The sequence below is a fragment of the Vombatus ursinus genome, unplaced genomic scaffold (genome assembly GCF_900497805.2).
Source record: "Vombatus ursinus unplaced genomic scaffold, bare-nosed wombat genome assembly UNPS02014817.1, whole genome shotgun sequence".
Taxonomy (NCBI): Eukaryota; Metazoa; Chordata; class Mammalia; order Diprotodontia; family Vombatidae; genus Vombatus; species Vombatus ursinus.
Window position 1 is genome coordinate 11,475,710 of NW_020954595.1, and position 26,519 is coordinate 11,502,228.

The window sequence follows — 26,519 nt, forward strand, 5'->3', positions numbered from 1 at the left end:
TATATTTATTTTATTACATAAATTTATATTTATTTTATTACATAAATAAATTTGCATTTATTATCTAAAATAAATTTAAATAAAAGACGATGGAAATCATAGTGGAAATTTCCTCATGGAAATCAGAAGAAACACCTTCGATGTTTCGATCCTATCTGAATAGCTCCAGCTCAACAGCGGGATAGAATCAGCAGAAAAACAGGCTAATTCAATCTGGGTATGATTCTGGGAAGTGAAAACATGCCTTTCTGAACAAAAAACCAAAACAAACAATGACTGAATCTGGAATAGGCAAAGACAGCCTTTTTGAAAAAGGGGGCATCATTTCACCTTCAAGTTCACGTGGATAGGGAGAATTGCTGGGGAGACTAGATCCAGGTATAGTTCTGATCAATAAGAAAAAAAAGCTTAAATTTCACATAAAAAGAATCTTAGGTAACATTTCAATAAATTCTACTTTGTGGATGAATTCATTTTTCTTCCTAGCCCTCGGACAATACCTATAAAGTTCACTGGGCTTTTCTCCCAATTGGTGGCTGGCATCATTGCAAAGAGACCACTGGCAGCCTTCATATCCAGCTGCAGAACAAGGACAGAGAGGTGTGAAGGCAAGAGTCCTGGGAGACAACAGAACATGGAGCACAGTGGGCCTGCCTGGTCTATATCTGTAGGATGCTAAGTAGGGAGCAGAGAGGGAGAGAAACAGAAAAGGTGGGACCACGCGTGGACTGTGACTATAGTCATACACCCTGGTTGTCCTGCAGGATATCAGGACAGCCCTGCTGCCCCACCCTCACCAGCAAAGTGGAGGCAAGCTTGAGGCTAAGGCCCCTCTCTCTACAGAGCCATTCAGACATGCAGAGATGGTGAATAACAAGGCAAACGCCAGGTTCAGGTAACAACCGTGTCAGAAGGAAGCTGCAGGGCACCAGGAGGACAGCGCCACGGGGCTGAAGCCAGAGGATCCAAGTCTCAATCCCAGCTCTGCTCATGCCCACCTATGTGGCTTTGGCCAAGCCATTTCCGTCCATTCTAATGATTGCTCTAAATTAACTTATCCAACAGGAGAGAAGGGCCAGGGGCCAGGGAAGGGCTTTATGAAACGCATGATGTGAGATGTCTAAGGAGAGTGGCAAGTGAAGAGAAAGCCTTTACAATGTCAGTAGACAAAACTTCACCCTCTCCCACAATTCCACAGTAAGGAAGGGACTAAGCCTTGCTAAGCTCTATGGAGAGAAGAAGCAGTCTCCTGTCACTGGCAGGAGGTGGCCGCAGAGGAGGCTGGCGCACTCCCCCCGCCCCGCCCCCGCCCACTCACTCACTTGGTCAGCTGTCCCTTGTTCTTGTTGTTGTCCACACCGTTGTACGTCACGGCCGCGAGCTTGCGGCTCCGGTAGTTCTCGTAGTGCACGTTGTTGGTGACATCCTTCAGGTCCTGCATGTGGGTTCTGTCACGACAAAGAGACCGCCAGTGACGTGGGCTCCGGCTCTCAACAGACATCCCAAGCATCTGCAGACCCAGACTGCCCAGACCCTTGCTTTTAACAATGACTGAGCCTGGCTTAGCGGAGCTGGAGAGGGCTCTGCTCTGGAGGCTCGGTCTCCTCGACCCAAGCCTGCCGAGCAGCCTCACTAATCTGAAGTATTTCTTTCGTATTTTGGGATCGATATCAATGTTTTTAAATTCTTAAATTCCTAAAGAGCAGATTTTTTTTTCTATTTCCTTTACCTGCCTTATGCACTTCTGAGCTTCCTTCCCAGCTGGAACCCCCACCTTCTGCAGGAAGCCTTTCTCAGTCCTCCATCTTAGTGCCTGCCTTCCGAGACTACGCCTAATTCAACTGGTCTGTAGCTGGTTTGTCCACAGCTGTTTGCATGCAGCCTGCCCCCACGAGACTGGGAGGGATCGCTGAGAGCAGGGACTATCTCTGACCTCTCTTTGTAGCCCCAGCACAAAGCAGATGCTTAATAAACGCTAGCTTTCTGAATGATGAAAATACAGGGTCACAGAAAAGCAGTGCCAGATGTCTGTCATTGAATATCGCCAAAAAAGCCCAAACCATCCTCCACATTTAATGTTTTCTGCCCTCTGGAAGCCAGCTGGTTAAAGGAAGAGCCTGACCTCTGACCAGAACCCAGAAAGAAGCCTTCCAATACAGCACTGGCCACATCAGTGCCATGTGGGGCCCCCACTGAGCCCAAGGTTAATCACCTCAGCTTCTGAATTCTCCTGCACATCCTGGCATCAAGCTCAAGGCCATCTCTGCCCTGGCCTCACTGGCTGACACCCATGACTCCCACTGATCCTGGCACCGCTGAGGCAAGGCTAGCCAAGTGCCCCGAGTCAGGAGCTGACAAGGTTACACGTCTGTGTACAAGGCAGGAGATCATTTGGGCACCCTCAGTCAGTGAAGTAGGCAAGCACTACTGGCTAACTCTGACTGACTGTATTCCTCCACAGTGAACGTCCCTGCTATACATTAGAAAGGGAGATGAAGACCACATCCTCTCACGCTGGCTCATGGCATTAGAATATCTGAGAGGATGGAGGTGGGGTGAATCACCCAACTTAAAAAGGCGACTGCGAAGATCAACACCGGCCATCTCAAACGTTCCTACTCTCCCGTCTAAAATAACCTGCATGAACACATGAAGAGCATCCTTGAAGTCTGAGAATAAAAGAGCAGACAGCCATCTTTTCAATCTAGTTAAAGGGAAATGGAGAGGATATGAGAACCCATTGTGCATGCGTGGGCATTCAATCTGGTAGGGCAAAACACCTTAAATGCCCACAAGACTCCTCTCCCCATGCCCATGTCAAAAACCTGCTGCTGTCACACAGCACTGGCTATTGATGCCAGGCAAGGCATAAGACAGGCAAGTGCAAGCCTGGCAAAGGGATTTATCACCATCTTGGTGGAGTCTCAATGGGAAAAGGACTCCCTGAAGATGGGGAGGTTCCCCAGATTCCCCCATCTTTAGGCTGTCACTGTGGTGACCTCATGGAGCTGATTAGCCTGCTAAAGGAGTTGGGCCTATGTAGGCACAAAAGGCAGAAACATGGATGGTGAGGCAGCTAGGTGGCGCAGTGTATAGAGCAACAGCCCTGAAGTCAGGAGGACCTGAGTTCAAATCTGGCCTCAGACCAAACACATGACACTTATTAGCTGCGTGACCCTGGGCAAGTCACTTAACCCCAACTGCTTTAAAAAAAAAAAAAATGGATGAAGAATGCTTCAGCAACCGAGCTGATCCACCCGCAGGACAAAGGTTCTGGATGGACCGTGAGCTGGACCCGCCCAAAACTGAGGAGAATACCACCTTTGGGGAAAGTGCTTTTAATGACAAGGGCCCATCTTTTTAACAATTCTTCCAGTGGAGCCACAGAGATGTAAATCCTGGAACCAACAATGAAAGCCTAATCACCCAATGGACAACAGTGGTTGTGAGCAGTCTGTCAAATATGACCCATGAGTTAGGCAAGAAAAATAGCTTGAAGGGCAGGTCCCACCAGGAGATGAGGGGACAACGGAAGGACAGGCCGCCTGAAGCGGCATACACCTCCTGTGAGGAGGGTGCCTGGCCACTAGGGGGAGGACATGGACAGAGCTAAAGAGAAGCTATCTGGGAGCTGTGATCTGTACCCAAATTGAGGAGCTCATAAATCTCTAACTCTGAAGTTCCAAAACTCTAGTCAATCTACTCTATTAGACTTAGATAAAGTCCCCAGCACTGCTTTCCTGTGGTTTAGATGGAAGAGACCTTGGACTCCAGCAAGTCCAAAAGGCACCTCAACACCAGTGCTCTCTCTAACCTATCTCAGAGCCTTTGCCCAGAGCTCTAAGGGGATACCCACTATCTCCCCAAACAGTGCTTTCAGGATCACTAGCTGCTTGCATCAATGTTAAGTCTACCCCTCTGCCACTTCCATTGCCCCTCTGCCCTATGTTCTTGCTCCTGTCCCATCGTGTCTGACTCTTCGTGACTCCATTTTGGGGGTTTTCTTGGCAAAGACGCTGGAACAGTCTGCCGCTTCCTTTTCCATCTGACATCCTTTTCAAATACCTGCAGACAATGATCAGGTGCCCTCTTCCTCTATTCTGGTTTTGCTGCCTAATCTTCAGATGGCATGACCGCAAGTCCCTTCCATATCCCTTTACTGTTACCCTTTTGCTCTCCCGCTGATCATTCCTAAAATACAGTGCCCAGATCTGAACACATCATCCTCAGGGAAGTCTAACCAGCACAATGCAGTGAACGCTTCTCTACTCCTGAGAAAAATATGAACGTTCTTGGTAGCAAGAGAGCACTGCTGCCTCTTACTGAGCTTTCATTTCACTAAAGCCCTCACTCACTCGGCTTCTTGGGACACACCAATCGAGGCCTCCAACTGAGCTGACACTGACCTTTCAATGCCTAATCACTCTTGGGAGTCCAGCCACTCAGACGGCTCTGAATCAGTCTAAGTGTACTAAGCCACATCTCCACAAGAACAAGTCATCAAATGCTTTGCTCCGCTCTTGACAAACTATATCTGCAGTGCTCTCCTGACCATGGTATATCCCTGGCAAGATTCCAAGCCTGGGTCCAGACTCTTGGCCTGGGAACACTGAAAGGGCTGTGGCGTTTCTCCAATCCAATCCAATATTCAATTCTGGGCTCACTATCCCTCTGCAAGGCATAACCATCCAGGAGTTGCACCAATGGCCCAACTGACCTGTCAGTCCAAACAATAAGCATGCTCCACCTATTGCTAAGCTGATACCCTCTAAATGGTCAAGGAATTTAAAAAACCCACACAAGCCGTATAGTATTCTGGGTCTCGATGAAATTGGCACAATTCTAACAACAAGGAGGAATATCCGAAAGGTTAGCAGAGACACAGTGGTTCTCTTCCCTTTGAACTCCGCCGAGGACACATTCTCCATGACGGAGGGGATGGAGGGGAATGCTCCGGGTACATCAACACATGGCCTTGTTTTATGTCCTTGGTAACCAGAGGGCTGTGACAGCTATCTTGTGAACATCAACGTGATTAACAATTTGTTGGAAGAAGGCCTCAAAGGGGCAGAGGACCCATGGAACAGAGACTGGAGCGCTATCTCTGGCAGGTCACTGAAGCATCAGTTAGAACAGAGACGCTGTCTAGTCCAGCCCTCTCATTTTATACTTGATGAAAGAGGCCAAGGAGGACAGGCAGGTAGAAGGGTTCTGTCTCCAAATGAAGCCACCAAGGTTTCCACATGGCTGTTTTCCTAGGATTAACCTACTTGAGTTCTAAAGAGTTCCTTACCAGAATACTGCATAAAGACCAGTGACTTAAGGGGTTCCACTGGGCCCAAAGACGAAGGTCTCAGACTAAGGAAGAAAGTCACAGATCTCAAGTTTTCAACTTCAACACAGAAAAGGTACAACTGGCTGTCATCCAATGATCACATCACCCACTTACTCTTTCACCAGGCTACTTTTCTTGTCATAACTAAACTGGGTCTCTTGGGGCAGAGATCACAACATCTCTCTACAATTAACATATACTAATTAACAGTACAGTAAACCACAAGCACCATCCCCATTTTTAATACAACTGATATTTGGAGAAGTCGGCCCCTTAGGCCTTTCCAGCTTTTTAAATAAATCTGTTTAAATTCCGTGTTACTGTTCATACTTACCTTATCAACATGTTTCTTAGAATTGTGAAATCACAATGGTCACCATTTTCAACTGCAGGAAAAACACAGAATACACCAAGTAAATTCACTTAGGAATACTAAGCTTTCCCAACAATAACTCTCAATATCCCGATCAAAAACACAATGGTTAATAGTAATTTTTTTAAACTAAGGACCTCCCACGGGTCTATGCTCACAACTTGAGAGCACTGTTCAAGTGGAAGGAAATAACGTCGTTTCCTCTGCTCTTCAATGACAGACAAGCTATGATGACGTCAAATGTCCTCTGGCTTTCTCATACCTTAAGTCCAAAAATGTCAAAAGGCAAGTTAAACCTGATACTCTTCTTTATACATTTTCTGGGTTGGCAGAGAACGGCGTTACTCTGAATGCATTTTTCATCTTGGGAACGGAACTTAATTTTCCCCAAAATGGCCACTGAGATGTTATGGTATCGGTCACACAAGACCCCAGCATCCAAAAGGACACAGCTTTTGAAGATGCATACCCAAGATGCTTTAATTCAATCAGTGCCAGGGCCACCTAAGAGTACCCTAGTCATGGCTCCTGCGTCATAATGTGCAAATATATCATAACCAATCAACATCAGTAATGAAACCTCATGTGACCAACCGCCCATTTGTAACATTCTTCCTATGTCTCTACCCCCCTAAAACGTGCTTTTACCTAACATCATGCCAGGCCATATTTGAACAGAAATAACGTTAGCTAGAATATGGCTAAGGATGATGATGCACCCTCCTAATGGCACCTAAGATATTGGGAGATGCTTGAAACTGCCTGATCTCCATCCCACTCCCAACTTCTCCACACAGACCCCACTGCACTTGGGCAAGCTCACGTGCCATTCGTTCATTTCCTGCCAGGCATATGCTTCAGTAAAAGCAGACATTTCCCCTTACCGTACATCAGGCTACGTTTTGTTTTGTCATTGCCATTTCATATGGTTTCATTCTCTCAGACAAAAGAAGGGCAATTTACTGCTTCTTCTCAGTGTAAGTTCAGAGAGGGAAGAAAAGCAGAAGAGGATTCAGTGTCCTTTGTTACAATTTAAACAATCTTGAAGCTTCCTTAAGTGGATGACTAACCAATTAACACGCAAAGACTGCAGGCTGAAACAGTCAAGGTGGGGCGTGGCTCTAGAGGGGCCGGTCCCTGGGGATGTGAACCGGCAGCAAAGCCTTTCTGTAGATTTAAGGGGAAGAAGTTACACTTCGAGGGGTCCGTGACCCTCTTGCTAGATAAGCACCCCAGCTCTGTTTTCTCAAGTTCTGATACCACTTTGAACTGAACTCCAAATAAAAGAGCATTTCCATAGGCATAGAACAGAAGAAGAGGATGGCACATGAAATTGTTCCCCTCTAGTCTGGACAGCTTGCTTCTCTCGTTAAAATACATAACACATTCAACATGAAGCTTTCAAAGTTGTCCTATCAGTGATTTATTTCCACCTTCCTTCTGGCGGATTGTCTTTTAAAGTAGGTATTTCAATGACTTCTTTTTTCCCTCTTCCTTTCTTCAGGGGAGAGGCAACCCCAGCCGTAACCTACTTTTCTCCCTCCCGACCTTCCCCCCACCATCATAAAAAGCAGAAACCAACAAATCTTGGGGTAATACAGCTCTGCAGCGCTTTGTTACCTCATCTGACACTCGTTCTACAGATAAGGACACCAAGGTCAACAGAACCTGAGCTCGGGGGTCTCTTGGCCTCCTCATGCCACCAGGAGTGGGGAAATGCACACTCACCTCTCTCCGTGACCATCTTTCTGTCTCCTCCTCCTCCCCCTAAGCCCCTGTCCTGCGGAGTGTGGCTGCAGCTTGTCACCCTTGCATCTTCTGAGGTCACCACAAGGGTGAGAGGAAAGCACACGGAGGCTGGCCACCAAACCCTGGGTCCCCACCCAGAGAGGCCTCGAGCTCTGGACACCCCCTTTCTAGTCCCACATCTACAAAGACTAAGAATCATCACATTCTGACACCATTTATAAAGACGCATGTAATTGTTCCTCCTGTTCTAGACAAAAGGAAATCAGACCAAACCTCCGCAGGCCCCACAACCAATGAAGCCAAAGGGCAAAGGGGTCATCGGCTGGCAAGCTCTCCCGAAGGTGCCAGGGGAAGAGTAGGCAGAAGCTGTCGTGGGGCACATGCCCAGTGATTCCAGACCAGCCACCAGGAAGGGAACCAGGATGGAAAGAACTCCCCGTGTGCCTGGTTACTCAGCGGCTTCCAGGACAAGCAGGTGGCATAAGGGAAGATGATGAAGTCGGGCAGAAAGCTGGGGTTTGTGGACAATAAACTAGGGATCAAATACTTATCAGAACTTCACACCTGCACTCATCAAACACTCTCTTAAAGAGGGATGGATTTCAACACTGAATAAATTCTTTGTAAAAATGAAACGAACTTCAGGGAGAATTCCTGGCATTTGCCAAGTCAGAAAAATCAGAAATGGACAAAAGATACTCTTTGTATTTATTAGAAAGATGAATAGAGGCACAGTAGCCAAGCACCCCAGGAACTAGATCCAAAAGCAAATATTTAATCAACTTTCAAAGGAGAAAGACAAAGCGCCAAAAGCAATGTTAACTTAGGGGTGAAGTTCATTTGTAAATTAGAATGGAAAAGTATGGAAGAACCCAAGCAGTGTCGCTTCCCCAACGGGAAAAGAGAAGCTTGGTGTAAAATGTGGCCATCCCAGATCCTCCTGGGTCTGTAAACATGACTAAGGAAGAAGAGACTAGCCAGGGAGCAGACGTGCTGCTGTTCGTGTAATGACGTTCTCAAAGAACCACTCCATTTGGACTGATGTTGTTGCAACCACCCAATAAATAATCTAAGTGGCAATGACAGTTAGGAGGACAAAGTTAGGGAGGGAACGCCTGGGAAGGAATTTCAGGCCAGAGAAGAAGGACGTGATTCTAAGTCACAGGAGGCGTCATCTCAGAGTGAGAAGGGGCCTCACAGGAATCTGGTAGAGCCCCATCTGAACAAGAGTCCTCGTTACAGGACCTCCCCTTGTTCCCCAACAAATCCAGTCTCCAGTGTGGGGAACTCTACCACTCCTCAAAACAGCTAATTCTACTCTCACTCAGATCAATTTAATTCTTGAGAAGTGCTTTCCAATATTAAGCCTAAACTGGTTTCTCTGTGCTTTCCAGCCACTGTTCCTAAACTCTTCAAATCCTAGGATACAGCCATCACACCCTTCCCCTGCCTACACTGCCCATGTCCTTCAGCCTGTCCTCATAAGGCATGATCCCTGGGTCCTTCTCCACCATGGTTTCCCTCCTCTGGATGGCCTTCCTAAAATGCCCCACACGGAACTTAAGAAACCTGCCAGGAGTGCTCCAACCGGGACAGAAGGCAGACTGACTACCCACTCCAACCTTCAGATGACTCACCGTCGCTGGCTACCACATCACACCATGGGTTCATTAATGAGCTGACATCTACTACATCTAACTGCTTGACCATGACTTCACATTGTGCCTGGGGCTCAAAAAAAAATCAACCCCCCTGAGAGGCTGCCTGGGTCCAATGCCAAAGGCAAAGCAAGACAGGTATTTCTGGCTGGTATTTTACATGATTCAGTTATACAGAGAAGCCAGTCGCTAGGTTTACTGGGAACATAAAATATGTGGAGAGGAACACAGTAAGCCTGAAAAGTCAAGCGGGAGGCAGACGGCAGAAGGTTTTAATGGCCCATCTGAAAACGGAGTCTTTCTGCCCGAGGCATTCAGGTGGGACTGTGCAGCAGGTGTCTGGAGCCTGGAGACTGGAGTTCAAGATAGGGAAGATTCAGATTATGGGGTCATCTGCCTGTGATAACTGACCTCGTGGAAGAAGGTAAGATTGCTGAGTAAAGTGTAGACAGCTCAGACAGAGCCTTGGAGGAAGCAGCCAGCCTTAGGGAAGAGTATTTTCAGACTAAATTCAAATTCCATCTCTGCACTAAATGTCACATTCTCTACCAACTAGCTGTGTATCCACAGGCCAGTAAATTAAGCCCAGTGAGACCCATGTTCTTATCTGTGAAATGGAACTAATCCTTACTACATTACCCACCTCACAAGGCTGTTTGTGAGGTGCAAATCAGACCATGAATGCAAAGTATACAGCAAACCTTAAATCACTGCATTAAGTGTTTTATCATTATTGATGATGCCTCGAGAGCCTACCACAATGCTCTGAACACGCAGAAATGATAAAGACGGGATGCCTGCTGAGCCTGAAAAAGCATCTGATTTGATGCACCAATATACAGCCTGAGAGGCTTTCTTCAACGGAGACAGGTCCCTGTGGCCCTTTCACAGTACAAAAGCCTCTGCTCCGGGCTGAGCTCGTTCCTAACGAGGGACCCACAAGTACAACAGACGGCCTTCAACACCAAGGAGCTTTCCGACCTCACCTGGGAGACAAGGTCAAGGACAGCCAAGCCACTTGGTGATGGAAGATGTCAATTGTGTTTTCAAGGCCAGAATCAAGAGTACCAATTAGACTGAGATCAGAAAGGGGGGAGGAGTGATGTGGTTACAACGAGCAAAAAAGAATTCACAGAGGGCTAGAATCTGAATGGGACTTGCAAGGAAACAGAGGCGCTTTTTTTAGATGAGCAAAAAACTGGGGGTAGCAGTGACTGTGCTGGCTATGGGAAGCAGAGGAGAGACTGGACGCAGAGCAGACAAGCCAAGGTAAGTGCTAGCTAAGAAATCCACTGAGATGTCCCAAAGCCATGGAGGGTCATGGACACCAACAGCAGCCTAAGGAGCCGGCATTTCACACAGCCGCCAAGAGCTGGTGGAGAGGCACGAAGGGGGGAGCCGTCATGACCGGGAGGGGAACAGAGGGAGGCAAAAAGGATCCACCTGGTTCATGGGTGACAGGAGGCAGTGCTTTTAACCACTCTAAACTGCCCCATCTTTGACACGATGTTCTCTCAGCTGTGTCACACACACACAAGAGTCTACTAAGGTCAGGGCAGCTAGGTGACACCACAGTACACACAGCACTGGGCGTTGGAATCAGGAAAACCCATCTTCCCAAGTTCAAATCCAGCCTCAGATGCTTCCCAGCTGCATGACCCTGCACAAGTCACTTAACCGTGTTTGCTCAGTTTTCTCATCTGTAAAATGAGCTAGAGAAGGAAATGGCAAGAAAATTCCAAATGGGGTCCCGGAGAGTAAGACATGGTTAAACAACAATAATTTTAAAGTCTGCAGGCTACCGGGTCGCATTCTCAACTGAGCCTTTCGGCAATTCGGAAGCCCGACAGGTATTATCCCGAGTCAGGGCACAAAGCTAAGAAGGGTCAGGGGTGGAACGTGAGGCCAGATCTTCCTGGCTCCAGGTGAAGTAGTCTCCTACAACACAAATTACTGAACATCACCATCTCAGGAGAATCAAAACAAGTAACTTAAAAGCTAATGAGAAGAAATGTCAGCATATTACACTTCTCCCACCAAAAAAATTCACACAGGGAATTTTTTTTTTTATTATATTTCCACCTCACCCAGACCATATTACCTGAAAAGAAGGTGGCCTGCTTCTGTACTAAGAATGGGGCAGGGCGCATGGGCACCTGAGATGCAGGGAATGATGGAAGGCCTCAAGAACCACGCAGAAGATGAGAAGGCATGAAGAATCTGTGGTTTATGTCAGTGAAAGACACCCATGCTGAGAAAACCACGGTTCTACCCAAGAGACATGGGGTCATCATTCCCTTGGAAATACTGCTCTACGTACTAGGAAAGAAGTTCGAGCCAAACGTAGAGCACAAACCCTTTGGCTCAGAGGATGACAGACACATTCCTCTACAGGAATCTGCCTTCCCTCTTCCGGAGCTCAAACTGGAGACAATGGCTACTGCAGCGACACGCAGCTAGGCTGAGACAGTCTGCCGGCCTCCAGATCTGGCAGGTGAAGGCAAGGGCCTCTTACTTCCCTTTCAAAGGAGGTTTACAGACGCAGAGAAGACATTTTCCTTCACTACAAATAAGCAACTTATCACTTAAGTGACCTAAAAATAGCCAAGTCTGGGGCAGGGAGGAATGCACAGAAAACAAAACCATGGCTTTTTGACAACGAGGGATGTTCAGGACACATGTGGCAAAAAATGAGAATAAACAACCTTGAATTAAGCTAAGAATTCAGTAAGATTCGGGATGGGGGAGCACCTGTACAAACAGAAGTAAGAAATAACAGTCACAGACAAAAACCTTACCTTCTGCAACACCCCAAGGATACTGCCTTCCTCGGACCCTTTTGCCATTAACTTCAATGATAGTATTGCTACCAACCACAGCAAGCGGTAAACGGTCCTATGAGACAAAAAAGGACTATTCAAACATGGCTCTATTGCCCTCAGAAAGACCAAAGTGACTTTCTTCCATGGGACGAACACTGAAGGAAGGACTCTCTGAGCAGCCTTTGCAATGGCCTTGATGGGTGCCTGAAACAGAAGGGAAGGGAGCACTGCCCCACTCTAATGAGAGCGCCCCCCCTCCACGGGGCCGCAGCACAGCCACCGCTGTGGCGGGGCTGGCCCCCAGGACCCAGGGTGGGGAGGGGCAGTCGCCTCAAACAATTCCATCACTGGAGGAGTCGTCCGCTCTAAAGATAGCTGGTCTGAACGGCACCGACGGAGTCAAGCGCAACAAAGGCAATTCAACCAGGACCAGTTTACATTTACACAATTCCTGTCTTCAACCAGCAATTCGGGAAACTAAAACATAATAAAGTGATGAAGTTAAACCACACTGAGGTGGAACAAGGCCCATAACCCTAAAGCAAAACCTCTCACATGTGGCAGTTTTCGTGGAAAAGCACCGGGGGCTCCTTCGTTACCCTTGGGCCTTCCCCGCTGGCCATCTGCTTCTCTAAGGCCTGGGTCAGGAACCAGGGCAGCCCCAGCACGCTGCCCGGACCTCCCAGCCCACCCCACCAGCTTCCCAAGATGCTCAGTGCACAGGGCGCGAGCAGCTGCCGCTCTACCACGTGCTGAGGCTCAAACACTGAAACGAGGACAACAACGTGCAGCCACGGGGGCACGTTCTGGCTATCCAGCAAGGAGAACGCCACCCAGGAAGAGCGGAAATGTAAAGAACCGACAGGACCACAAAGCTTTCAGGACCAAACTCCTCCAGAGTTTAAGAGAGAAAAAACCCCAGAAGCGTCAGAAATACAGGCCCCCATCCTGCCTCGCAAGCTTCAGTGAAGGAGGTCCAGAAATGCTGACCTTGTGACTCTCCCTGCAATTCTTTCTGGGCTTTAAGAAAAACATCGTAAAAACGAAACAAACAAAAACCTACTCACTCCAAACTCAACGATGGGATGTGAGAGCAGCCTTTAACCCTAAAGTGATTTTTGTTTCTTTAACCTGTCCCCAAAGACGTAGTCTGCAGAGGAACACAATCTGCCCCTCCCTGAAAACTTCTGAGCAACTGGTTAAAAAGAGAAAGCTTAATCTGGCGACAGAAAAAATAGCTGATGGAGATTTTTTCTAAGGGCCATAATATTTCAATATGCAGGCCAGAATGTCTTACCTTTATCTTTTTAACAAGCTTATTTTCTTCTTCATCATCTGTTTCTGGAAATTCATATATTTTAATTTTATGCTCCTGAATTTCTTTCATTATCTAAAACAAATTGAAATGAATAAAGCAGAATAAGACAACACAAGCCAAGGCAAGCCAACAATGCATTTAGTGTGATGTATCACATACATACATACATACATACATACATACATACATACATACATACGTCTCTATCATGTGAAAAGTGGCCAGTTAGGTGGCACTGTGGATAAAGTCTGAGGGCAGGAATTGGGAAGACCTGAGTTCAAATCCAGCCCTAGATACTTAATTGTGTGGCCCTGGGCAAGCCACTAAATCCTGTTTACCTCTGTTCTTTATCTGTGAAATGCGCTGGAGAAGGCAATGGCAAACCACTTCAGTATCTCTGCCAAGAAAACCTCAAATGGGGTCACAGAGAGTCAGACATGACTGAAATGACTCAACAACAGACCCTTCATTGGACAAAGGGTGTCCACAACCCCGAGGCGTCCTGGGCAAACGAGGACTGATGCTCCAACAATATTTTCTGGAGTCAAATACCTTGGGTAAAGGCCTACATTGAATGCACGTCACTATACTAAAAGGCAATTATTCTAGAACGGGCTCATAACCTAATAACGTAATTTATAACAAGATGATGCAGAACAAACACGTGAAGGCTTTGCCTCTAAATAGCGTTTCCATAAGCGAGAGTAGTACTTGTCTGGACCCTGGGACGGCCGGCCTGGGCGACTGAAGGCCCCCTCCAGCACGTCTTTGTGAGAGGAAATTCTAGCACTCAAGGATTCTACCCAACTGTGGGCTATATTCTAGACAATTAGCAAAGTCACCACTTTTTTAAAATGTGAAGCATGACAGAGCGTTTAAGATGAAGCCTTGGTGAGAGTGTCCATCTTCCAGCTTAGCTCACAGGTAAGCAAGCTGCCAGAGATGCTAGCAAGGCTCAGCGCCAACAGCAGTCAGCAAGGCCCGTTTTCTCTTCAGTTCTGAATGCCACTGGGTGGGTATGGGGCATTGGAGGGGCGGGAATTGCCTTTGGAAAGAAAAGGAGACAAGGACAAAAGGGATGGCACCTTCTAATAAAAAGGGCAAACGAGGGAAGAAGCTTCTTTGCACCAAAAAGCAGTTGGAGCAGACCCCTAAAACCTCAGGGGGCAAGTGAAGGCAGCCAGGAGCCAGTATAGCTTCATTAAGCACCTACTACGTGCCAGGCCCTGGGCTAAGTCTGTCCCTGCTCTCCAGGAGGGAGACAAGATGCACACATTTGTGGCCAATCTGAAATAATCCCCCAAGAGAGGGAACTAGAATTGGGGGGAAAAGGAAAGGCAAAGCATTTAAGGCCTGGGGGATCGATGCAGCTCCTGGTGGCAGCTGGGGAGATGGGAAGAGAGGAGTCAGCAGACCTAAGAAGCCAAACCCCCACCCCACCCCCACCACACACCTGCTTCTTGAACTGCTGGCATTCCTCAGGGGTCAGCGTATCCGCTTTGGCGATGAGGGGGATGACGTTCACCTTGTCATGCAAGCGCTTCATAAACTCGATGTCCAGTGGCTTCAGGCTGTAAGACATGACGGTCATGTGACTGCAAGGCCGCTTTCTCATGCTCCATTTGCTCGGACATGGCAGGGACACAAGTGACACCCACCACGAAATCACAAGAGGTTCAAAAAAAGAGTAAGAGATGCCACAAAGAGTCAGAGAAACAACCTCGCTGGTTATTCACTGGACTTTGTGAGACCCCAGAAGAAGGGCACGTCTGGCCTGGTACGCTCGGTGACTGCACAGCTGGACTCCCAGGAGGCAGGGGTACAGTCCAGCTACTAACAGCAGTGAGTGAGGGTACACATGAGAACACAACCACCTGCTGGGCAAACCTCCAGATCACCATCATCACTGAGAGGTGCTGAGAGGTGCCACGGGACACAGAGCTCAGGGCCTGGAGTCAGGAGGACCCAAGTTCAAATTTGGCCTGGTCATTTCACCCAATCTGCCTCCGTTTTCTCAACTATAAAACCGAGGGCACCTAGCCCACAAGGTGGTTATGAAGATTAAATGATATATTTGTAAAGCACTTAATGTAGTGCCCAGCACACAGTTGGCACTCTACACATGTTTAATCCCTATCACCACTCTCTTCTTACTGTTGCTGTTACTAAACTGAAGTAGTCTCAGGAATAGGAAAAGAGCACTTGTGATTGGCCAGGCTTCACTTGAGCTCAGAAGCACCAACCTACTTCGTGTTCCCTGCTAACAGCGGCTAAGAAGGTACCGGAGGAAAAGCCCAGCACATCGAGAATGATATCACAAATTCCATTTTTGCCTGAAATTTCTTATCTACTTATAGAAATTTTCAGAATATAGATTAAGCCTGCTGTAATGTATAAAATGAGATGGTTTTCACTTCCTTTCACTGAATTCAAAGTGGGAGAATGCTTATCAGCAACACTTGGTCTGATCCAAATAATATTCAAGGTATTCAGAAGAAGTTTTAGAATTAATTTCTTGAATTGTCATTGACTATCAAATACCACAGAGGCATCTGAGGAAAACCAGACCACATGTAGTGCTTATGGCAATTCTAATTGAGTGTATGTCATGGTATTTTCAGAAAATAAGATAATATCACACAGTACTAACTATAGAGAGATTTCACCCCCCAGAGAATGCTGTGGAAAATGGCAAGTAGGGAGAAAAAGTAACTCCATCTGCTTGGCTGCTAAATGCAGACTAACCTCAATAAATACAAACTAGCTGCGTCACGAGCAGAGCACTCTCTCTCTGCCCCCTTCCTGGGACAGGAAGTCATTCCCAATGGAAACAAAGAAATCTGGAGTTTCCCACCAGGCACCAGAACCAAGCTTCAGACTCTCAGCATCAGAAAGCTGAGAGAGACTGTGTGCCACCTCTATTCCTCCTCAGAGGGCTCCCATTTGTTTCTACTCAGCACCATTTTGATTCGAGAACTTTAAAAAATTCTACCATGTAATTTGAGGCACAAAGGGATGTGCCCCACAACCAATATTTAATGAAGCAAAACAAACATTCATTCCCTCAGCATCCAAAAGAGAATGTGGCCACATTGCGTCTTATCAGAGATAGTGATTTATGGTTATTACCCAAGCAGACTTTCAGGCCAGTTGCTAAAACACTCACAAACCCATGAAGACAAAGAAAAAACAAACAAACAGAAGGATGAAGGTACTAACCCATGTCCCGAAGGGGCAATGAAGTACAAGCAACACTGCACCCTGTTGTCTGGCATCTGCCGTCTGTTCACCCGAGATTCTGCGTTCAGATAATCCTCAAATTTACTGTCAATGTAGTCAATCACAGGCTGCCAACTAAAGAAAGCATGAAGAGAAATAAAACCATGAGAATGAGTTCTATTTCCACTGCATATCCGAGTGAGTGTGTGTGCAAATGTGTGGACAGCTGATGTCTCCTCTCCTCCAAGATAAAAAGCATGCAAATCATTTAAATGGCCATTTCTCCCTTAAACAGGTAAGCTGACAATGTATACCACACAATTACTCTCCCAGTGCAGGTGAGCTGAAATCACACAAAGGCACAAAAATGAATTCCACTTTGAACAGAGCATTAACTAACTTTTATTAAGTACCTACTATGTGCCAGACGCTGTGCCAAGATCTAGGGATAAAAAGAAAGGCTCTTAAGGTGCCTGTAATCTAGTGGAGGAGGCAGAGAGCAAACAAATATATACAAATGGGCTCTATACATGCAGGACAAATAGGGAATAATAAACAGAGAGAGGGCTCTGGAATTAAGAAGAGCTGGGGAAGGCTTCCTGTAGAAGATGGGATTTGAGCTGGGACATAAAGGAAGCCAAGGAGGTCAGTAGTCAGAGCATTCTAGGCCTGGGGGACGGCCAGAGAGAAGCTGGAAGGCCAACGTTACTGGATCAGGGTGTAGGGAGCCTGAAAAGGCAGGAGAGGGGAAAACAGGAATTTCTATTTAATCCTGAAATGAGGAAACAAGGAGGGGAGGGGAGAACTGAATTTTAGAAGATCACTGACAGCTAAGTGGAGGACACATTGATGTGGGGAGAGACTCATGGCACAAAGAGAGCCCTCAGCCGCTACCGCAACAGTCCAGCTGTGAGGTGATGAGGGCCTGCACCAGGAGATGGGCACACACAAGGGATGCTGGGAAGAGACAATTAGCAGGACGTTGGCAACAGACTGCGCGTGAGCCGTGAAAAAGGGAGGAGTCAAGGATGACACCAAGGTTGTGAGCTGGAGTGACTAGGAAGATGGCGGTACCCTCAACAGTAATAAGGAAGATAAGAAGCGGGCCTCAGTGGGGGAGTTCTGTTTTGGACAGGCTGGGGCTAAGATGGGTTTGAGGCATCCAATAGGGAGCTGGAGAGGCAAGACCAAAGGTCAAGAGAGAAGCTGGGGCTGATAAGTAGATAACTGAATCCGTGGGAACTGACGAGATCACCCAGCGAAACAGTACAGGGGGAGCCAAGAGGAGCGCCCAAGAAAAGCCCACTGGGACACAGGGCAGCACTTGTGACTGAGATGAAGACCCTGCAAAGAAGAATGGGCAGGGGGTGGTCAAACACCCAGCAGGCGAACCAGGAGAGAGCAATGTCACCAAAACCTAGAGAAGAAGGTGATCAACCATCCAAGGCTGCAGAGAGGTCAAAAGGATGAGGACTGAGAAAAGGCCACTGGATTTGGTAACTGTGGAAAGAGAAGTTCTGGTTGAATGATGTGGTGAGTGAGCCAGGACGTGAAAGAATGGCCTCGCAACAGTGAAGTCTGAGGTTTAGAAACAAATTGGGAATGAATCCAGGCAGAATATGCGTAGCGGTAAAGGCAGTGGAGAGGGGGCATAATTCAAGGATGAGCAGGAAAGACTGGAGATACATCGAGGGGGCAAAGAGAGCACGGTAAGGACGAAGGACAACATAATCAGATAAGGGGATTGCAGAGTTCCTGAACGTGAAAGTGGAGAAGCTGGAGCTGATGGCAAGATCGAGGGTATGGCTGTTCCTATGGATAGCTGAGGTGGGGTGAAGGTGCAGTAGGTCCCGTGGAAAGGTCAAGGAGCTGGGAGGTGAGGGTGTTTGAGGGAGGAGCAACGTAGGTAAGGAAGAGAAGGTCTCTGGAGGCTGGAGGTGATAGAGAGGAACTGTACAAATCTCAAAGGTGGAAAGGCTGTGAAGCCAAAGTGGTGAAGAAAGAACCTGGAAGTGGTGAAGGAGGGCATGAAGTAGTCAAGCTCCCTCAGTGAGATCAATGAGTGAAAGTGCAGCCTGTGCTAGAAAGGGAGGCTGGGGGCTGGGTCAACAGGAGGGAGCCAGGCATGTATGAGAATCAGAAAACGGACAGCGGCGAAGGAAAAGGCTGAAGAAGAAAACTGGTTTGTTGTCTATGGAGCGGGCCCCCAGAGGGCCCTTGGAAGGAGAGGGTGGCTTCGAAGCAGAATACTAGGGGTGAGGGGGGGCAGGAAGGGCCAAGGACCGGGGCTTGAATAATGAACAATGAGCTCAGAATCTCTGGGACGGGGAGGACATGCCAAGGAGGGGCCTCTTAACTAGTGAGGGATGAGTTTTCACAAAGAAGGTCAGGTTAGCTGAACCATGGAGTGTGTAGAGGAAAATAACATATGCAGGCAGAAAAGGAAGACTGCAGTAGATTAGGAAGAGTTACATTTGAGCCTAGTGGTAACAGGGAGGCACCGGAAGTGCCCGGCACATCAGAGGTGCTTAATAAATGTTTATCAAATAAAAGATTCTTACTTTTAGGAAAAGCACTTTAATGGCCACGTGGGAGAAGTTTCAGAGCACACAAGGAGCCGGATGCTCTAGGGTAGTGGCTGTCTGAGTGAAGGAAGGTGATGGATGAGAAACGTGTGTCATGGAAACGAAAAGGCCAGGATGTGGCGCCTGACAAGAAGGGTGGGAATGGAGGAGGAGAAATCGGGATGGCGCCAAGGTTTTCAAATCTGAATTACAGAACAAACGGAGAATGGCCTTGGCCAAATTAGACAATTCAGAAGATCAGAGTTCAAGGGAGAGATTAAGGTTGGATATGTATAATTGAGAATCATCTGCAGAGACATGGGAGCTGATGTCACAACATGAGAGCACGTAGACAGAAAAGTGGGCCCAGGACACAGCCGAGGGTGACAGCCATAATCAGAATGGAAGAAAAAGCTCGTCCAGGAGAGCATGGTCAACAATGCCAATTGGTGCAGAGAGGTCAAGAAGGAGGCCTGAGAAGCTGTTACATCTGGCAATTAAGGGATGACTTGGTAACTTTGGAAACAGTCATTTCAGCTGAGCAATAACACCAGAAAACAGAATGAGATGGCCGAAAAGTGAACGACAAGAAACAGAGGCAGTAAGTGCAGACAATTCTCCCCCCTAGGAATCTGGCCGAGAAAGGAAGGAGTGAGAGATGACGATAGCTTGAGGGGACGGTAGTGCTAAATCATGACTGACAGAAAGGGAAATACCAGTGCACAATACAAAAGGAGAAAAAGCAATATAGAATAAAAAAGTGAGGGGAAATGAGTTTCTGAGACACCTGACAAAGCACGAAACGTGGAGTCAAAGAGCACGCTTACCAATTACTGTTGTCCACTGCATCACCAAATCCGGGAGTATCCACTATTGTGAGCAGTAACTGGACACCACCTTCTTTGATTAAGACTTTGGCTTGTTCCACCTGAAAGATCCAATAGTTTAAAGACTTTTTAAATAATTTATGTATTTATTTTTAGTTTTTGACATTCCCTTCCATAAGATTTTGAGTTTTAAATTTTCTCTCCCTCCCTCCCTCCCCAAAACGGTAGGTAATCTGATAATTCAAAGACTGATAAATACTGAATCGATAACTGTTAGACCGATGTGTAACTTGAAGTCAACGTGTCCTTCAGGGCGCTAGAGGACAAGCGGAAGCAGCCCCGGTAAGGAGAAGTCGCCAAGAACAAGGAAAGGTCAACAACAAGGGCCTCCCAGCTATGCTGCTTTCTATACAGCTGCTGAATAATGGAACAGGATGAGTCCGGGCCCAGGGAGGGCCAGCTCCTGGAGCAAGCCTAACAGCAAGGTGACCATCTGCCAGAAACTGGAGAGGGAAAGAGCCCTCCTGACTTGGGGCCAGACTGGGGCTATGCTGTGCCTAAGATCTGAACAGAGTCTCTATTAGGATTCCTCTGATCCCTCCACAGACCACCCTAGTCCAGAAGAGTGTGTTCAGCCATCATGCACTCAGTGTCATGGGTTACAACTGGAGGTAGCAGGCGCTATCCTTGGGGTCTGGAGGCCAGACCTTGGATGTCACTGACACAGTACTGTAATACTCGGGGAGGACTCCTTCCTACCTGCAAGTTATCCAGTTACTAGGATAATGAGAAGTGAAGTGACGTGCCCAGGGTCACAACTCAAGTGTGAGAAGCAGGGCTTTCCTGATTCCCAAGTCCAGTCCATCCCTCTCTGCCTTTCATTTCCATTGTATAGAAGAAAAAACTGAGGATCACTTAAGCTGAATTCACATTTCTGGAAACAAATGCCTACGGAAAAACAGAAGCTCCATATCCAGATGACTGTCATTCCGTGAAGCGCATGCCCCTAAATCGTCCTGGCTGAACTTGATCCAGATTCCCTCCCTCCACAAGATGCTCACAAGCTTGGAACGTCCTGCAATCTCGATAAATTCGTCTTCTTATTTAGCCATCCAAACCCCAGCTCTCTGCCCTTGGAAACGCATCATTGCGGTCATTAAAACCACAAGGGATCGAAGGATGCCTGGCCCAGCAAAACCTTGGCCAGGGCAACTCAAATGTGTTTTTAAATAATTTGTACAGAAAGAAACTGGTCCTTCCCCTCTCCAGTCCCCCTGACACTGCCTCCCCCTCTTCTCTCCTGACCCAAACCCAACTGTTACTGAAACACACTGAGGAGAGATAAAGAACCTGACCAGAAGGTGTCACTGTCCCCGAGGACCCAGGAGAGCCTCACAGCCCAGGACTTGGCTAGAGAGGCAGCCTCCATCAAGAAGAACAGGAGCCAGGCTCCATCTCTGACACTGTCACATACAACCCAGAACACATCACTTACTCTCCCTCTGTGTGCCCCAAGGAAAACCTCGAAAACAATAAATTAGGGAGGAGCTGCCCATCAGCCCTGCTGGAAAGACTTTTGCCCACCCCAAAATTCCCCACATGAACAAAATCAAAGAAAACTGGGTCTACAGAAAGAGCACGAGCACTAGGCTTGGGGCTGAAGGAAGAGTGCTGGCTCTTATAATGTGGGCCCTATGGCCTTGGGCAGGTCATTTCCCTCTCAGTTGCCTCCTCTGTAAAACGGGGGATGCATAACAATGCCCGTAACTCCCTACTCTCACAAAGTTACTATAAACTGTCATCAAGTACCAGAGAAAAGGGAGGTGGTACATTTCAAGTGTAACATAGCTACACTCATTAGCTGATGGGGGTAGGAGGAACATAGCAGTTCTTTTTCATATCAAAAACTGGTTTTAGAAAACTAGTTTCTGGTATAACCTGAGATTACATTACCTCCTTCCAAGCTGATAAACCTAGGCATAGGATAGATCTATGTTGTTGTCAAGGAAACCACTGAATGAAAATTACTAGCTAGCATAAGATAATGACTCAGGTATCAAAATTGAGACTCAGTTAGGTTCTTTCTCCAGTTGGAAGATTGTTATATTATCATCATCATCACCATCGTCATCATCACCAACATTGCTAGCATTTACATAGCATCTACTATATGCCAAATATTGTGCTCAGTGCTTTACAACTGTTATCTCATTTGACCTCACAACCCTGGAGGGAGCTATTATCATCCTCCACTTTACAGATGAGGAAACTGAGCCAAAGGGTCCCACAGCTAGTAGGTATCTGAGGCTACATCTGAGCTCAGCTCTTCCTGACTCCAGGGCTAGTAACCTGTCCACTCTGCCACCTAGCTGCTCCTACTCCCAACCTGAGCGAGTCTCTGTTCTACCCCTTTTGTTCTGAGGGTTAAAGTTTATCTGGCATAAAAGACAAGGGCTTGAGGGTCAGTTCTACCACTCGTTAGCTGGAGACCTGGAAAAAACATCACTCCCTCTGAGCCTCAGCTAGTCAGAAATGTGTGTGGAAACCCACTATCCTCTCCATGAAAAAAAGTCTCCAAGCAAATCCTGAAAGGCCCTTTCCGACAGCGCCCAACCACTCATTATATGTCAGGGCCCCTCCAGCTCTCTTCTAACCCACAGCATCCCAGGGCCTCCTGAGTCCAGTTCCAAATGAAGACATCGCTTGCAGCTCAAGCTACTTATATCACATAGGGCGGGGATGAATAAAGTATCCTAACAGGTCACGTCCCATAGAAATGTGACTATCAGTGACAGTTAAAGAAAAATAAAGGGGGCAGCCAGGTGGCGCAGTGGATAGAGCACCGGCCCTGAAGTCAAGAGGACCTGAGTTCAAATCTGACCTCAGACCAAACACTTGACACTTACCCAATTGCCTAAAATAATAAAATAAAGAATAAATAAATATATAAATAAAAATAAATGAATAAATAGATAAAAATAAGAAGAGGCCCTATTTATGAACCCAAATCAGTCTGTCAGTCAGTAAACATTTATAAAGTGCCTACTGTATGCTTAAAAGCTGGGGATACAAAAGGTGGAAATAGACAATCCCAATCCTTACCCTCAAGGAGCTTATCATCTAATGGAGGAGAGAGACAATCTGCAAACAAACATTTACAAAGCAAACTATGTACAGGGTAAATAGGAGATAACTAACAGAGAGAAAGCCCTGGAATGAAGAGGGGTTGAGGAGGGCTATTCGTAGAAGGTGGGACTTAAGGGGGGGGGGGAGAAAGCGTTAATAGGGAGAGCATACCAGGCAGGGGGACAGTCAGAGACAATGCCCAGAGCAGAGACATGGGGGAGGGCAGGTGCACGCCCCGGGTGTCTTGTTCATGGAGCAGCCAAGAGGCCAGGGTCACTGGATGGAAGAGGATGCTGGGAAATGAGGTCTAAGAAGACTGAAGAGGTAGGATGGGGAGAGATTATAAAGGGCTCTGAACGCCAAACCGAGCATTTTGTATTTGCTTTGGTTTTTTGGGGGGTTTTTGTGTTTTGTTTTGTTTTGTTTTGTTTTTTTTTGGCTAGGCAATGGGGTTAAGTCACAGAGCTAGTAAATGTTATGTGTCTGAGGACGGATTTGAACTCAAGTCCTCCTGAATCCAGGGCCGGTGCTCTATCCACTGTGCCACCTAGCTGCCCCTGTATTTGCTCTGACAGACTAACTGAAGCCACTGGAGTCTAGGTGGCTGAACGGAGGATGGCCTAGAGTGGGAAGAGACAGGGAGGCAGGCAGACCCCCAGCAGCTATCAAAATAATCTAGGTGTGAGGTGAGGAGGGTCTGCACCAGGGTGGGTAAGTATCAGAGAGAAGGGGACATATTGGAGAGATGCCCCGGAGGTAAAATCAGCAGGCTGTGACAGCAGATTGGACACAGTGGGGTGAGAGAGTGAGAGGTCCAGGTTGACTCCTGTAGATTTTGAGCCTAACGGCCTGGGAGGATACTGCTGTCCTCTACAACAATGGGCAGCAGCAGAGACACGGTTAGGGGGAAAGATAACAAAATTCAGTTCTGGGCATGCTGAGTTTAAAATGTAAAGCAAATGTTTTGCTTTCTTTAAATCTTACTCTAAAATGAACTTTAATGTTAATCAGTTATTATGTTTAAAACCTGTTTAAAAGGGGTAGGTTTTTTTCTTATTGTAACAGGGGATTAAGTGAGAAATTCAGGGTATTTGTGACTACAACTGAGGCCAAGGCCCTGGAAGTGCTGACCGTGGCAGGTGACCCTAATTCCATATGAACGACTCCCAGACTCAGCCTCGCCAAGTAACAGTAACATCATCTCTGGCCCCAAGCAAAACTCAGTCCAGCTGTTATTAGCTTTTTAACCACATCCCAAGCCTCACTGTGGAAGACAGCTGCTGCCATGCCCAGGAAAGATCCCTCAATCAGCGGTGACTGCCACAATCCAGGGTCCAATCAGCAAGTTCAAGTAACAAGTTTCTTCTCTCCACGCACTCTGCCTTTACAGAAATCAAGTGACAAATAATCAAACCGAAAACAAAGACTGATTCCTCACCACCCTGTGGGGAGGGGAGAATATCAGTTCCAGGACAGGCCATATTCAGTCCCAGAACCTTCTCTACTGTACAGCAACTGATTCCTGAACAACAAAGACCAGGCCTAAGCTACACAGTAAAAAAGATGATGCTCCCATGATTACAACTGAACTCCTTGAAAACTGAATGGAAATGGTAAGAAAGGAAATTCCATTTGCCAGACTATTCCATGAGAACTTATTTTCCCCAGGAACACTAAAAGCAAGCTTATTCTCTCTCTAAGATGTGACCAAAGCCCACTTCTCTTGGCATCAAGGCACACAACGGCCGTCCCCAGGACTGCGTGCGTGCCATGCGCTAAGACACTCTTAGGAGATCCGCAGCTCAAATGTTTCAAACCCAGCTCAACCATGACAGAGACACAATCCCCAAGACCGACTGACAGAACCAGCCCGCTGTGAAAACTGAGGGTCAGTATGTAAAGTTCTTCCAGTAGTCTACTTACAGAGTTTCTTTTTATCTATAGTTTACAGAACTGCGTGTCCATACATGGTCAAATACAAATGCTTACAACGTCTGGAGGAGATCCAGAACACCGAACTGTAAACCCAACACATTCACAGAGTCCAACTGTATCCTATCATCCGGTTTTACAAGCATTCTCGTGGGATTCATGGAAAACAAATTGGTTCAAGTGCAGGAATTTCAAACTTTTAAGAAATCTCCTCCAAATGGCCATTTTCCCATGCACTTTACTGCAGGGGGTCATGTTAGAATATTTTTTATGGGACTACCCTGAGTCCTCCAAGATTAATGAAGAATATTCAGAATCTTCACTTTTCTTAAAAACAAGTATGACTCAAGTGCCATTAAAGTATTTACATAACTCAATTTATTGAGGCCAATATTCTGGTCTCTTGGCCTAGCCCCTTCATCTGCTTCATAAGCTGACTAAAAAAAACTCATTTTTAAAAACCTTGGCCCAATAATATTGTTAAGCTTAAAACCAAAAATAATCCAATGGTCTGAAGAATTCCAACATGTAACACTAACAATAACATGGATTTACTGAGTGCCAGGCACCATGCTAAGCATGTCACAAATAGTATCACACTTGATCTTCACCACCACCCTGGAAGTAGAGATGTTATTATCCCCATTTTACAGATGAAGAAACAGAGGCAAACAGAGGCTCGGTGCCTTGCCCAGGCTCACAAAGCTAGTAGAAAGTCTGAGGCAGGCTTTGAACTTAGGTCTTCCTGATTCTAGGCATGGCTCTCTATCCACCGTCCTGCCCAGATGCTCCAGTTAAATGGTCAGCATTTAAAGCCCACCAGAGCACACTTCCCAGTTCACAGCCAAGACAGCATTTGCACGGGACCAACAGACAGCAGCAAACTATTCACCTCTGTATAGTTTGTCAGTAAATAATATGCATTCAAAAGCAGTGATACAATATTCTGTCTGCAAAAACAAGGTTTGAGAACATCTGTGCATTGAGTATTTCTTAACCCCACCTAGAAATCTAGAGATTTGCCATATATAATTTCTTACTTAAAACTTTTAGGTACAATAGAAAAAATGTTTGCATTGTACTTGACAGGATTCTTTAAATGTGGTTAATCAACCCAGCCCTGCAATAGCTTTGAGAAAATATCATGATGCCAACCTGCCCATGAACTCGAACCCCATGCTGCCCCCAGACATGGGGGCTGGAATTCCTTTACACCCTTTTGGATCAAAAAGCTTGAAAAGAAAAAGGAAAGGCATGCAAACCTGTCAGAACAACCTGGACCAGAGCTAAGTGGAAAAGGGCACTTACTGGCAAAGAGGACCTCCAGCCCAAGACTCCTAGTCAGCAAAGTCACTGAGAGGGAGGACTGTGGTGGAGGGGGCCAGGAGCAGCCTTCATTTCAAAGGAGCCATCACTTAGCTTGGTTACTCGACTCTATGGGAAAGAGCTGCCTCAGCTGGAAAATGAGGAGATGAACATGCTCCCAACAAGAACCCTTGAGCACCTTGGAATGACTTTTATGTTCATGACCAGCAACCACAAGCCTTCCCCTCTTCCCCACAGCTGGGGGTGCCGGGATCACTGCCCTTAGATGAA

General features: G+C 46.9%; 1 protein-coding gene across 3 annotated transcripts in view; it reads right to left on the reverse strand.

Annotated features, from left to right (window-relative positions):
• The window catches only part of SEPT7 (septin 7), a 76,616-nt gene that overhangs the window by 7,896 nt on the left and 42,201 nt on the right, over positions 1 to 26,519 (reverse strand). For all 3 annotated transcript variants that reach the window (XM_027835953.1, XM_027835955.1, XM_027835956.1), the window contains exons 5-11: positions 19,866 to 19,966; positions 16,475 to 16,609; positions 14,709 to 14,826; positions 13,235 to 13,327; positions 11,914 to 12,010; positions 5,670 to 5,721; positions 1,323 to 1,448 (exon numbers count right to left, since the gene is read on the reverse strand). In XM_027835953.1, coding sequence (XP_027691754.1) covers positions 1,323 to 1,448; positions 5,670 to 5,721; positions 11,914 to 12,010; positions 13,235 to 13,327; positions 14,709 to 14,826; positions 16,475 to 16,609; positions 19,866 to 19,966 — 722 coding nt within the window. The remainder of the gene's footprint in view (positions 1 to 1,322; positions 1,449 to 5,669; positions 5,722 to 11,913; positions 12,011 to 13,234; positions 13,328 to 14,708; positions 14,827 to 16,474; positions 16,610 to 19,865; positions 19,967 to 26,519) is intronic.